This window comes from Colletotrichum fioriniae, assembly GCF_027942845.1.
Source record: "Colletotrichum fioriniae strain IMI 355084 chromosome Unknown scaffold_6, whole genome shotgun sequence".
In the NCBI taxonomy this organism is placed as follows: domain Eukaryota; kingdom Fungi; phylum Ascomycota; class Sordariomycetes; order Glomerellales; family Glomerellaceae; genus Colletotrichum; species Colletotrichum fioriniae.
The window spans coordinates 1,182,856-1,195,630 of record NW_027076842.1 but is presented as its reverse complement, the minus strand read 5'-3'; the positions used below and the strand labels follow the sequence as shown (position 1 = coordinate 1,195,630).

At 53.2% G+C, this 12,775-nt stretch overlaps 2 protein-coding genes across 2 annotated transcripts; one reads left to right on the top strand and one right to left on the bottom strand.

The window, feature by feature from the left end:
* Positions 1 to 6,250: 6,250 nt before the first annotated feature.
* Positions 6,251 to 9,470, top strand: N0V96_005757 (uncharacterized protein; the record flags this gene model as incomplete). The annotated part of the gene is made up of 6 exons (XM_053189623.2): positions 6,251 to 6,763; positions 6,823 to 7,092; positions 7,149 to 7,610; positions 7,664 to 8,341; positions 8,403 to 8,600; positions 8,658 to 9,470. 6 exons carry the CDS (start codon positions 6,251 to 6,253, stop codon positions 9,468 to 9,470), a joined length of 2,934 nt encoding a protein of 977 aa, XP_053053076.2.
* Positions 9,471 to 10,709: 1,239 nt separating this feature from the next.
* Positions 10,710 to 12,769, bottom strand: irc3 (putative ATP-dependent helicase IRC3; the record flags this gene model as incomplete). Its single annotated transcript, XM_065757489.1, has 2 exons — positions 10,710 to 12,479; positions 12,524 to 12,769. 2 exons carry the CDS (start codon positions 12,767 to 12,769, stop codon positions 10,710 to 10,712), a joined length of 2,016 nt encoding a protein of 671 aa, XP_065613832.1.
* Between the last annotated feature and the right edge of the window lie 6 nt (positions 12,770 to 12,775).

Below are 12,775 nucleotides of genomic sequence, written 5' to 3'. Positions count from 1 at the left end.
TTTTCTCATTCCACCCGGTCTTTGGCACTTATGGGATATCCCTTGGGATTTGAGTCCGCCCTCAGCATCCGGACACTTGTGTCCGTTCGCTCAAAGTCGGGATTCAAAGCGAGAGCAACCGCGAGGGCCATCCTATGTGCCTGTTAGGCCTGGAGGAGGAGGAGAAGGAGGAGCAATATGGTACGCAGAAAAGCGGACTTGGGACCCGACGGATGAAACTCTCAGTCGCTTTTCTAGATCAAGGGATATAAGAACAGCGCGCGGTAGACACAACGCCCAGTGGTGGGGTTTCTTTTGGGCCGATTGTGGTCTCTCATCCAGATTATGAAGTCATTGCGAACCTCACTCAGCATACGACCTGTCGGGTTACCCGCGCTTCAAGTTCGTGTTATATGTGGGTGGGGGTGGGGGGGCTCAACGAAGATCTGTATCCGCAGAAGGAACACTGATGATGACTGTACATGGAGAAAAGGAATACTGTATCCCGTACGGTTACATACAAAAGATTGGAAGAAAAAAAAAGTCAACCGAAGCATGGAGAGTGGATTCCGTTATATGCGAGACTGAGGCATATTCCCTTTTGTGCCAAAGTTGGGTTGGTCAGAGATCTTCTAGTGGGCGGATCTGAGAAAGTCTAAATTTCTGTCGTCCATCTCTCCCTCTTTCTCGCAAAGTGTTGTTGGTCAGACGTAGATAGACGACCCAGCAGAAGCCGGTTTTGTTTGATTAGCTGCTCTGATAAACTGATAATGACGGACGCTTCAAAAGGTGGCAGGGGAAAGGAAAGGGAAACATCATCCATGGGAGGGGGTTAACACTACCGATGCACACTCTAAACCACGGCCCATTGCCCAACATGCGTCTTCCGGCGGGTCCGGCACACGAACGTGTTCAGTGTCGTAGCCCTTGCATCAGGGTACTGCTCGCTCCGTACTCCGTACGGTACGTGCAAAGAAAAACATTTGTACCCGTAGACCAGCCCGCCTCGTCCAGGGAAGGTTTGTCAGTCATATTTTGCCAACTAGTTTGACTGCAAGGACGCACCCAGAGTACACCAGCATGGCTCATCGCTGTACTTATTTTTCTTGGTCCGAGTGCCGTTGTGTGGAGGACCAGTTCGAGGTTGAAACGTTCATTCCAGGATCATCGATCGACATATCCTCTTCTCCAGGCTAGACGGCGAGAACGGCGGCTAGTTTGGTGGTTTGGTCAAGGCCGGGTTCGCGTTGCATGTCGGCGTTGAAAGGGGTCCAGTCCGACCTATCATCAAAACTGATCAGGTGCTTTTCCAGTACTAACGTTGGGCGGCACCAGGAACCAACGCACATTCGAGCGGGCGTAGTAACCGTCTTCTGCGAGTCTATTCGCCAGGGGAACGCACATCTGCAGTCGGTCCTCTGTGGGCAGGGCGCGGCCACCTTCTTTTTTCGCTGGATGCAGATCAAGCAACCACACTCGTGCCAGCGCCTGGTCCTGTTTCCAGGCGACGATACACTTTCAAGGCATCTTCCCTGCCTCGGGAACATCATCGAGGGGGAGCGTCTAAGACAGGACCAGGTTTTCTCTGGGCTACGAGGGAAAGCCCTAATTCGTTGTGATGGTGTTTGCCTGATATGTGTCAGTTGCCCTCATCAAGCCACGCCGCCGTACATGGCGTGCGAGGTTACAACGTCCTGTAGTACGTAGATGTGAAAGTATCACTTTCCAGCGATGGTGAAGGGCAACAAGTGAAGCCAATGGCTAGGTAGTGTCGTGGTCAGGACTACACCGTGAAGTGCCGGTGCGCCGATGTAGCCCTATCAAAGAGCCAAAGAATTGGAGCAGAAGACGACTAATCCTCCGTGACCGTTACTGGCCAGACGACGGCCGTGGTCTATGGATGAATGGCGTGGTGGGATTCGGGAAGCTTTCGCTCGAGGCTCGAGCTCCCTTGCGCCACGCCTAGTACTTGAGACGCAAAGCGGAAGAAGTTGGTCCATGGGTTCAGGGATGTTGGCCGACCTCAAGGCAAAATGCGAAAGTTCAGTTGAAGCTCCAACACGTCGGGGAGTGACCATTTGGGAAGTCGCGGTGTTCGTTTATTGCGCCCGGCCAATATTCTCTTTCCTGATGGGACACGCAGCAAGGAAGGGGGTTGCATTCTTGAGTAAAAGCAGTAGTCGATACCAAACCCGTCGGGACTTGAGTCGGGAGTGTGCTGAAGTAACGTATATTCTGTACCATCACGAAGTTGAATATTGTTGGCATGTGCTGGATATTTCAACGTTGTGTGTGACTCAACGGTGGTCAGAAAGTCGCCCGATTTAGCGCTGACGATACGACTACCGGCTCGTGATAACCCGGTTTTGCTCGTCGCCGGTTAACAATACCTGCATTGCTCCGGGGGCGTATAAGTTGGTATTCAATGATGGAGAATGAAGACAATAGGATTCTTTGTCAGCCTCACACCAGACTGCGTTAGGTTCCGCAAGGGTTGCCTTTGGGTCCCATAGGATGCGGCGGAAACGCTGACCACACTGATATCATGACGACGATGACAAGCCAATGAAAACAAGCAACGTCCACAACAACTTGTGCCGGCCTGATGGTGACTCGAGTCGTAGCCTCCCCCGGATGGTAATGAAGGCTGTATTTTGCAGTCTTCAGTCTGCAGTACTCATGTGTCGTTCTTGGCTTCAAGCTATGCTCAAGCTATGCATGAACATGGAGTTAACAAAGACCGGTCGTCGGCAAAGTGGTAATAGGCATTTTCCCATGATGCATCCCGCAACGACGCGCAGTGGATGATGGGATGGACGGCAGGATCGATCCATGTTGGCTGTCAGTCGCGTGCCCAGCACTAGGAATTCAGAATCTCCCGAGCGAAACGAGGGAGGGTCTCATCGGCCGTGGGCGGTGGGCAGTGCAACGCGCTGGCGACTGGAGACTGGAAACTGGAGACTCGAGAGAACGTGAATGTGTGAGTTTGGTGAGTGGGTGGGGCGTTTGCTTGACCCTAAGGTAATCAGCCAGACAAATCCTGGTCTGTGGTCGAGCTTCTGGTGAAGCTCAAATAAGTACGGATAGGGAAGTTATCTCATTCTCTGGGTCTCTGACCTCAAAGTCAGGAGCCAAGAAACTTACCTGGCTCAAGGGGAGCTGAATATGACGCCTGTCCGTCCAATCTTGCTCGCCTCGTTGGTATTTGCATATCTCTCCGGACGAGGAGAAAAGAATCTGTCTCGCTGGGAGGCTCTCATCGCCGCAGCAGCATCTGATAGCCCGCTGTTGGTCTGGGCTTGCCGCTTGACAAGTTCCATTCCTGCGCAGGCACGCCGCACGCCGCACGCCGCACCTTGGTACATGGGGAGTGGTGGTCAGTGCTGGAGCTGGACTGTGGGCTTGTGGTTGGTGTAGTTGAAAGTGCCTTCCCGCTCATCATCTAGCCGCATGTACTTCATAGTACCTCGATGGCGGCCGGCCTTCCGAGTACCCGCGGGCCCGTCCAGGTCACGTTTCCCGAGTCCCTTGCTAAGGTGATGCGGAAGGAAGGTAGACCAAGGCCTAGGTGTGTGTTTCCCTCGAAGCAACATCATGCCAGGCCGTTTTGAAGCTCCCTTTTCTCGAGCGGTTCTGCTGATCTGTTGCTCTTTCTCGATATTGCTCGGTGATTCGGCTGTCAAGATAAAATATGCCTGGCTGCCAGTGGCGGCTTCGGAACCCATGTTGTCTCCGAGCGCTTGGAGTAATACGTCAGTTGGGGAGTTCCCCTGAGGCTGTGCTTGAGGATGGGGAGATTGCGATATTGGCTTCTTAGTCCTCGCTGCTTGCTCTCTGTATATAAGGTACGTGAACTTATTTGCTTCCAGAGCAAAGGAAGCCTGTTAGGCACCTGGACAGGGTTCGGGAATTAGGGATCTCACCTGAAGGTCAGGTAGACATTCAAAAGACATCACCGGACATCGGACATGGCTTACCGTACTATGTACACGGACCTGAAGAGATGGTAAAGTTGGACACAGCCTTATTGCCCTTACGCGTAGCGGTGGACTAGCCTCGGGGCCCTGGGTGCCTGGCACCCGTAACCGAATGACTTACATGTTGTAAGTCGCATCCTCGCTCTTCAAGGTTGTTTACGCGTTGTTATTGCTCTCCTCTGCTTGTAGAGAATAATTTGCTCGGGTTCCCTTGTTTGCGTTGCGATGCGGGACGGCAGTTCCCAGCCGGAAGCTCCCTCTCGCTCGTGTTAAGAAGGTCTGCACGACCGCATGTCTCTGATATGTGCCTCTGAAATGGTATTCAGCGCGTGGCATGCAGACCGGGTGCGCGTGAGAGTGAAGTATACCGCACATGCATGACGACGGTTTGGTATCCAGCCGAGCAGGCAAGCTTCACTGTTTTAGCTGCCGCAAGATGAACGTGCTTCTCATATTGCAATGTCGCGCTATCCATCATCGACCACTCAACGCTCCGATGCTTCGCCGGCAACGCACATACCTGGCGAGCTAAGGTAGCGGGGGACGGCGGACGGAGATAGGGAGCCGGGTCGCACCTTGGCATCCCCAAATCCCCAAAACTCGATACATGGGAGACTCCAGTATTTCGTAGAGGTGTTACTGAGTGGTTGTTGAATTTGAAAGCATTGATATAGTGTAATGTTCTGTGGTAATATGAAGTTGCGAGGTATGATGTTGAACCTGGATTGGGTGCAGGAAACGCCAACATAATACGCCAGTCTTGAATTTCTGTCGGAATTTCTTAGTCTTTGGTGGTGGAAGAAGGTGGAATGAGGAGAAGTGGAGGATGTGCAAGGAAGCTGAGGCAGGGCCGCACTAACAGAGATGAGGTTCCTTTCCGCAGCAGAAGATGCCCAGAACTACATCCCGCCGGTTTGGTCGGGCCCCGACGGCATCGGCTCACTCGACCTACTGTGTACTGTAGGTATGTAAGGTAGACAGTCCCTGCCCTGTCACACACTTTACCACGTCGCGGCAACAGCCCAGTGGACTGCGGCCGCTGTGAGTGAGCGCACCCCAAATGCAAGGGTGTGCCGTGTGTGGGTACATCCTCCAAGGGTGTCACTCTCCTACCTGCCGGAGGTACCTTACCAAGACTTGGTGGAGGATACCTGAGGTAATGAGTACCTGGTGGCCGTTGAGTGCAGTGAGAAACATCTCACTCCGTGTGTGGCCAGCAAATGGCATGCTGACGGCAAGTTGTGGGTTTGCGTACTCTTTGGTGGTGGTAGCAACCTTGTGCTTCTTCCACTGCCCCTCCACAGACCGTGTTGCTATCCGGAACGTGAGCAGCTCCTAGCCAAGTTCCCCGAGTAATGGATCCGAACAGTGAGGTAGGTACAGGACACGAAAAGCCCGAGATGAACTGAGTTAAGGGTCTTGCTGGACCCGATCTGCGCTCAATCTATCTTGTGACTGAGGTGTGAGGTGATGTGCCCTGGCTGGTGGGCTGTGTGGATGGTTTGCTGGTTTCGCTGGGGGAAAGTTTAGTGGCCCCTCGCCTGAAGGGAGTCGAGCCCAGTCACCACCATTGGCACACTCTCAGTTCAACAGGGGCCCCGTTCAGCGTGTACCACCTCAGTGTCCGGCGTCCGTGGGCTCAAGACAAGGTGGATATGGGAAGATACCTTGCGTTACCGCGACATTAGCGCCACCGCGGATGTATCTCTGCATGTACCTACGTATTGAGACGGGGAACATCTGGGACTGGAGGAGGGAGGAGCCCTTGTGTCCTGTTAGTGAGAGGGGCCACACACCACTAAATGTCGAGGGACTGGCTGGTTGGCCGCCGAAGTGGAGCCCTGACCTAGGACTGGGACTGGGACTGGGACGGGGAACTGGGAGTGGCCGGACCACCTTGCCATGGCATGCCATGCCTTGCTTGGTCTGGCCTGGGCCTGCTGCAGTGCGGCCTTGACCACCACGGGCACCTATGACCATCTTTCGCTGCGTTCTGAATCTCTCGACTCCTCTTCTCTTGAGTTCTTCCACTCTCACACACCCATCCAACACATCTTCTTCTCTCCAGCAATCTCCTCTCTACAGACCCTTCACCGAGTCTGAGAGAGAGCTTCGAGAAGCGACATCTCCTCCTTTTTTTTTTTTTTTTTTCCTCCATCCCCCCTCCTTTTCCTTATTTTCTCCTTTGCCCTGTCCCCCTTCGTGTGTTTCGATACCCTCAATTGTCGTTCGCGGTCCGGTTCTGTGGCCTCCTCCCCTCCCTGTCCCCACGACTGTCTCTGCGAGCTCGCAATATGAACAAACTGGCAAACATGCGTCACTGGTCCGAGAGGATGAGCCCCAACTTCGGAATGGGTCGTCCCAACATGCCCATGAACCCCATGAACCCGAGAAGAGATACAGTTCCTCAACAGGCTGCTTCAATAAGCTCGCCTCAGCCTCTCGATGCTCCGACGCCAATCATTCACTACTCCTTCAACGTGCCATTCGCCTCCGACCTCGCCGGTCCCAATACTGAGGACATCCTTCACGCTACCGACGATGCTGTCTTGCGCTGGACCCACCCCGAGGATGTCGCCGATGACGTCCAGGTTCACGAGCTGCCTGTCCACACCCAGAATCTTGCCAACTTGCGCAAGGTCTGCAAGGACATCACCAACGGCCCTTTCCAGATCGAGGCTCATGTCATCTCGACGACCCCCAAAAATGCAAAGGGACAGCAGGTCACCACGGTGTGCCTGTCGGGAACCCCGGAAATGGTCAACAAGAGCAGGGAGACGATCCTGAACGACAACCAGACTGTCTTGGTAGGTTCTGCATATACAGACGGGGTTGTTGGACCGTGAGTTAATTTGTGTTAATCTAGCGTTGTACGACTGTTGATGTTGAGGGCCACCTTGTCTGTGACTTGACCGCTGGTGCCTTGAAGCAGCAAGTGACGGACACCTTGGATTATATTTCCAAGTACTGCGGGGTCGACATTTTCTTGCTGGGACCCAAATTGACACCCGTGGTTGATGGCATGACGGGTGATGCCGAGATGCGTGTAGATCAAAGATGGCGAGTAGCCATCTATGGTGATATTCTCTCCGTCGAGCATGCAAAGGCCCGTGTGCTCATTCAAATTGACACTCTGGTAAGATTAGCCAATCAGCTACATGATTTTGTCTTACCTCGCTAACCGTATTGCAGCTCGGCCGAGTTGTCGATGCCACCAAGCTTGACCTGTCGATTCACCAGCTTGTATGCGGCCGCCACCGGAAGAACATTAAGCTCATTGAGTCGTCGACTGGCACTGCCATCTACTTCCCGCCTCCCTTCTCTCAGATGTACCGATACTGCCCGCCTGGTGCAAGCCGCCGTGACCCTACAGACATCTTCATCACGGGCGAGAGCCCTCAAGCCATTGAACTTGCCAAGCAGAAGCTCCACGAGACTGTTTCCCGCATCCGCCTGTACATGAAGGATGTCACCATCTCGCCCGCCAAAATTGACAGCGTCTTGCTTACCCGTCTTGACAAAGTCCGCAAGATCCTTGAAGCCAATGGCACCTACATCTTGTTCCCTCCTCTGGCAAGCCAGCGCAACATGGTTCGTGTCCAGGGCAGCGAAGGACTTCATGTTGAGCGCACCGTCCGCGAGGTCATGGCCTTGGTAAGTTATGCAGGAGAAAACGACGAACGCCCAAATCTAACGATGTTCTACAGGCCGGACAGTTCTATAGCGCAGCTTGGTGGATCCAACAGCCGGACAGTCGCCAGCTTCCGAACCCCGCCGACGTCAGAACTATGCTTGGCGATGTTTGTGCCAACTCGGATGCCGACTTGTCCTTCGACAAGATGAACTTCTCAATTACCGGTTCTGATGATGCCGTAAAAGCCGCCTTGATGGTCATGTCCGAGATCAAATTCCTTGTTCAGTCCCAATACCAGATTCGAGTCAAGATTGAACTTGCCAACGAGCACAAAGAATTCGTGAGCGGCAAGAAGAATGGCAAAATCAACAAAATCATGGGTCAAAGCAGTGTACAGATCATCTTCGACGGCTTCAACGAGTACAACTTCAACATCGATGTCATGGCTGCCAGCTACGACTCAATGAAGCAGGGGCTCACGCTTGTCGAACAGGAGATGCCTGCTTCGATCTCCTTCCACGTTCCCGATCAGTACCACAAGCGAATCATTGGCATTGGAGGACAGCATATCCAGCGCATCATGAAGAAGCACTCTGTATTTGTCAAGTTCTCCAACGCCATGGACCGCGGAGGAATGGGCCGCGAGGACGACGACGTCAAGGTCGACAACGTTATTTGCCGCACTCCAGCCAGAAACGCCCAGAATCTCGATGCTGTCAAGAACGAGATTCTGGAAATGGTCGACAGAGCCGTAAGTTGACCAATTCAAGTCCGTAATTCGTCTCATCGCCAAGCTAATCAATTTGCTCTAGGACTCTGAGTATACCTCGCAGATCGTCAATGTTGACCGCCTGTATCATCGTCAGCTTTTGGCTCGTCTCGGCGAGATTGACGAGCTCGAGGGCAAATACAACTGCAAGATTGTGTTCCCTAGCACTGAGCAGGCTAGCGATGAGGTCACTGTGACTGGCCCACAGTGGCAGGTGCCTCATTGTGTCGATGAATTTTTGGTACGCCCACTTGTAGATCTGTTGCCGTTGGATCTCCTATGCTGACACTCTGTCTAGGGCATGGTTCCTGACAACCACGAGTTGGTTCTCACTCGTACCCCTGAGTTCATCAAGTTCCTTGAGTCGCCCAGCTTCGCCCACGACCTTGTTCCTAAGCTCAAGACGCAGTACGAAGTCGAGGTCACCGTCCATCAGGATGCCGATTCCGAGGATGGCTTGCCGGCTCTCGCCTTGCGCTGGACGTTTACTCGCAACAATGCGGGCGGCCTGCGTGACGCCATCGACTTCCTTCTTGCTCAATTTGCCACTGCTGGCGTTGAGGTGACCATTTTGAAGGGTTCAATCCCCCGGCCCAAATCCGATTCTTTCGAAGACTCGCTTCAGTACTTTGACTCGAAGCTTCTTCAACATGCTCCGGCCACCATCGCCGCCGATTCCCCAACCAAGGCGGCCTTCGAGGGAGAGGTTGCTCGCGAGCGAGGTACGATCTTTGATCGTCTTCGCAAGCCTGGCAGCATGACCTCCATCTCGTCCTTCTTGGACCGCCGCAAGAACAGCTCCCATTCGACCCACGCCAACTTTTTCAAGGGATCTAGCAATGTGTCCAAGTCTTCTCTTATTTCGATCGAGTCTACCCGCAGCTTCAATGCGGACAGAAACCCCTGGAACGATAGCGGCGTTAATCTTCCAGACGACGACAACCCATGGGCCCACCGCCCTATTGGGAATGGTTCTGACAAGCTGACCATTCCCCAACCCGGTGACGTTACGCCACGTCACAGCACTCGAGCGTCCGGCGACAGCGGGCGCCCTTCTACGTCTCATTCTACGAATTCTGGATACCCCGGTCCCATCGGACCTTTCCGTTAGATTCCCGTCTTAGAAAATCTACTACGTGCAAAATACCCCGGCTGGATATACCCTGGCGTACAATACCCCCGGAACGTTGCTTCCGATGCATCGGTCGGCCGAAGTTATTGTTTTGCTTGCTTTGCTGCTGTTGCTTTTATCGTTCTTTGTTTTACTTGATTTAGTCTCTTAGTCTTGCGGGTTTCGATAGTCGCTATCGCACGTGTTCACGTCCACTCTTTATACCCCCGAAGTCGAAAGGCGGAGGACAAAAAAGAAAAGATACCTTGTTTGCGGTTTGGCTTTGTTTGTTTATGCATTCAGCGCTCCTGGTGACCACGGTCACAGGGGAATCGAAAAAGCGAGAGGTCGAGGGGTCACATGGTTTCGCCCATAACTCGATGTTGATATTTCAGCAGCCAGGTCTCGCAATCCTCTACAGATCTATTCAATATAGGTCAAGCCCCGCACAACAATTGTCTCCTGCCGCCAAAGGAGCTGAAAAGTAAGGGCGTACGAGGTGCCAAGGCCAGCAATGAGTGTCAATTGGGAAGAGATGGAAATAGGCCGTTATACTCTCTGTGTGTGGGTTGGCTCAGCAAGTCCGCCAGGCGGTGAAAGGGAAAATTGTTATGGCGGCAGGCCAGTATGACGCAAGGTTCAGCGGCTGACTGAACTACAAGCGGGAGATGACGACGGAACTGTATGGATACCTGCAGGCCTTTTTTTTAGTTTGACCTTGAAATGCAACGATACCCATGGTCATTCAAACCACTGTCTGTTTTCTGGGTGATGTGTAATCGTTGATGGCAGTAGGAGTAGTGAGGGTCTCACTCCAACTGACAGGACAACGAAAGGCGATATTTGAACCCGATGGGTTGCATTCGCCTAGTAAGAAACAGTTATCGCGGTCTAAGTGCGAGACCAAATCCACGGCCAAGGGTCTGGCGAACCCCCGTGCTCCCCATAGAACCTTTCTGCTACAAAGTGCTGCGGGTAATGGCCTTCTGAAACGCATCTTCACACCTTTGACATCATAGTCGGTCAGACTCAGCAGGTGCTACCCAGGTTGCAGGTGTTTTCAAGAATGTTGTACAGATTTCTCCCATCTTGCAATATCTCCCTTGCAGGTCTCCGTGATTTTACACATGCACACCGGCATAGTACTATATGACAAACGTCCAAAGGCCCTTGATCTTACAATATCTGCGCCCTGAACCTCCGGAAGCAGAAGATGTCCCACAACAACAGGATCTCAAATCAAGAGGCAACAGGCCCGACAGAGACCTTTTCCTGCCGCGCTCTCGCCTCCAACTGCGCCTTTTTATCGTGAGATCGCTGGACGCGTCGCTTCTCCGTCTTGAGACTCGCAAACCGGCCCTTGGCCCCGTGCTTGATCTTGGTAATCATGTCCGTCGCCTTGCCCTTATCTACGTCGTCGGCCGTCAGAGGCTCCTCCTTGAGCCGGAGTTTGTTGAGGAAGTCGAGCTGTCCCTGCGTCGGCGGGCCCTTGCGCCAGCGTTGCCAGCGCTGGACAAACGTATGAGGGTAGGTTTCCGAGTTGGAAACGTAGTTATCGCTGCCATGGACCGCGTCGGCAAAGGTTGAGGCTTGAAGGAGCTCGCGGGGTGCGGAGTAGGGAGATTTGGCGACGCCCGGGGGCAGCGAGCGTATTTCAACGGCTTGCCACAGGAGTTGCTCCTTGCTTTCGTCGTCACTGGTCTTGGTTTGGGCGCCAACTTTGAAGAGTCGAATGTAGGATCCGTTCGGCGCGCATAGGACGTACTTATCTTGACCGACCTGGACCCACGCGTACTGACTTATGGCCCGTATGTGCTGCTCGCCGGATGTGTCCTCAATCAAATCAAATACGGAGTCGTAGTCAGTGAAGGTTACTGATCTTGTGGGCGTAGCTGATTCAAGTAAGGGAGTATCGGAATAAGCGTGGTCCTGACGGAGCTTTTCTGCTTCTTTCCTATCCTTAATTTTCTCCATATCGGCGGTCGTCGCTTCGCTGACAAGCTCGCTCGGATCTAGACCGAAAAGCGTCGGCGTAGTCACGATGCCGGTTTGGAGACTGGAAACCATGTCGATGACATGACAGTCGGACTTTCCCTTGTGTAATCTCATACCTCTACCGATCATCTGCACCAGAAGGTTCCGAGATCGTGTTGGGCGAGCAAGAATGACGCAGTCGATGTTCGGGATATCGGTTCCCTCTGTGAAGACTCCGCAGTTCACAAGCACGGGGAACTTCCCATTTCGGAACTCCTCAAGGATCTCGGCTCTCTCGACTTTGTGCGTGTCTCCTGTCACAAACCTTGCGTCGTAGCCGTGTTTGCGGAATGTCTGCGTCAGGCCAGCGACGTGCGCAAGGTCGACGCAAAAGACCAAAGTCGATTTCCGATCGGATGCCTTGGCCAGCCAGCTCCGTACGGTGATTTCGTTGATCTGGTCGGTATTGACAACCCTTGATAGTTCTCCCTGCTGAAAATCGCCATTTGCACCATTCTTGACCCTAGATAAGTCCGCCGTCGATTCCACGGTGGTGAACATGACATCCGAGAGCCATTTGTCTCCAATCATGTCTACATAGTCCTTATGATAGACAATCTGGTCAATCGCGGCGCCCAACTTGAGGCCGTCAAATCGAGAAAAAGTGGCAGAAACGCCCACCAAAGACGGCGAGTCCACTTTTTTACTGTCGAGTCCAAAGTGACGCAGTACTCGCATGTAACCTGGCGCTACAATGTGATGCGCCTCGTCGACAAGCACGAGCTTGAATCTTTTCGGGTCAAACTTGTTGAGTCGGTCCCCGGACGTGAGGCTCTGCAGGCTGGCAATGGTGATGTCTGCGGCGCCAGAAGCATGTATGGAACCCATCTCAATCTCCACAGTGCTGTCAGGGTATGCATTGGTGCAGTGCCTTGCCGCTTGCTCGACAAGTTCCCTTCTGTGAGCGAGGATGAGGGTCTGCGTGGCGTCGGGTTCCCTTGGCTGAATCCTTTCAATCAGCTGGGTGAAGATGACCTAAGGTTGTTAGTTGTCTGCAGTCATCGAAGCTCATCACAGACGCCAACCGTCTTGCCGCTACCGGTAGCCAGCGAAATTCCCAGTCTCTTGTGTCCATCTTCGAGGGACTGTAAGACGGACTGAATGCATTCTTCTTGATAGTCTCTCAGCTGTATACGAGAGCTCGCGAATCGTACTCTAGCAGAGGGAAGTTGTCTCTTGACGGGGGTTCTGATGAGAAGGAGAAGTCTAAAACCATTTATGCTGAAGGAAGGCGCCAAAAGTTTCCGTGTGGCAAAAGGTATCATGATGTG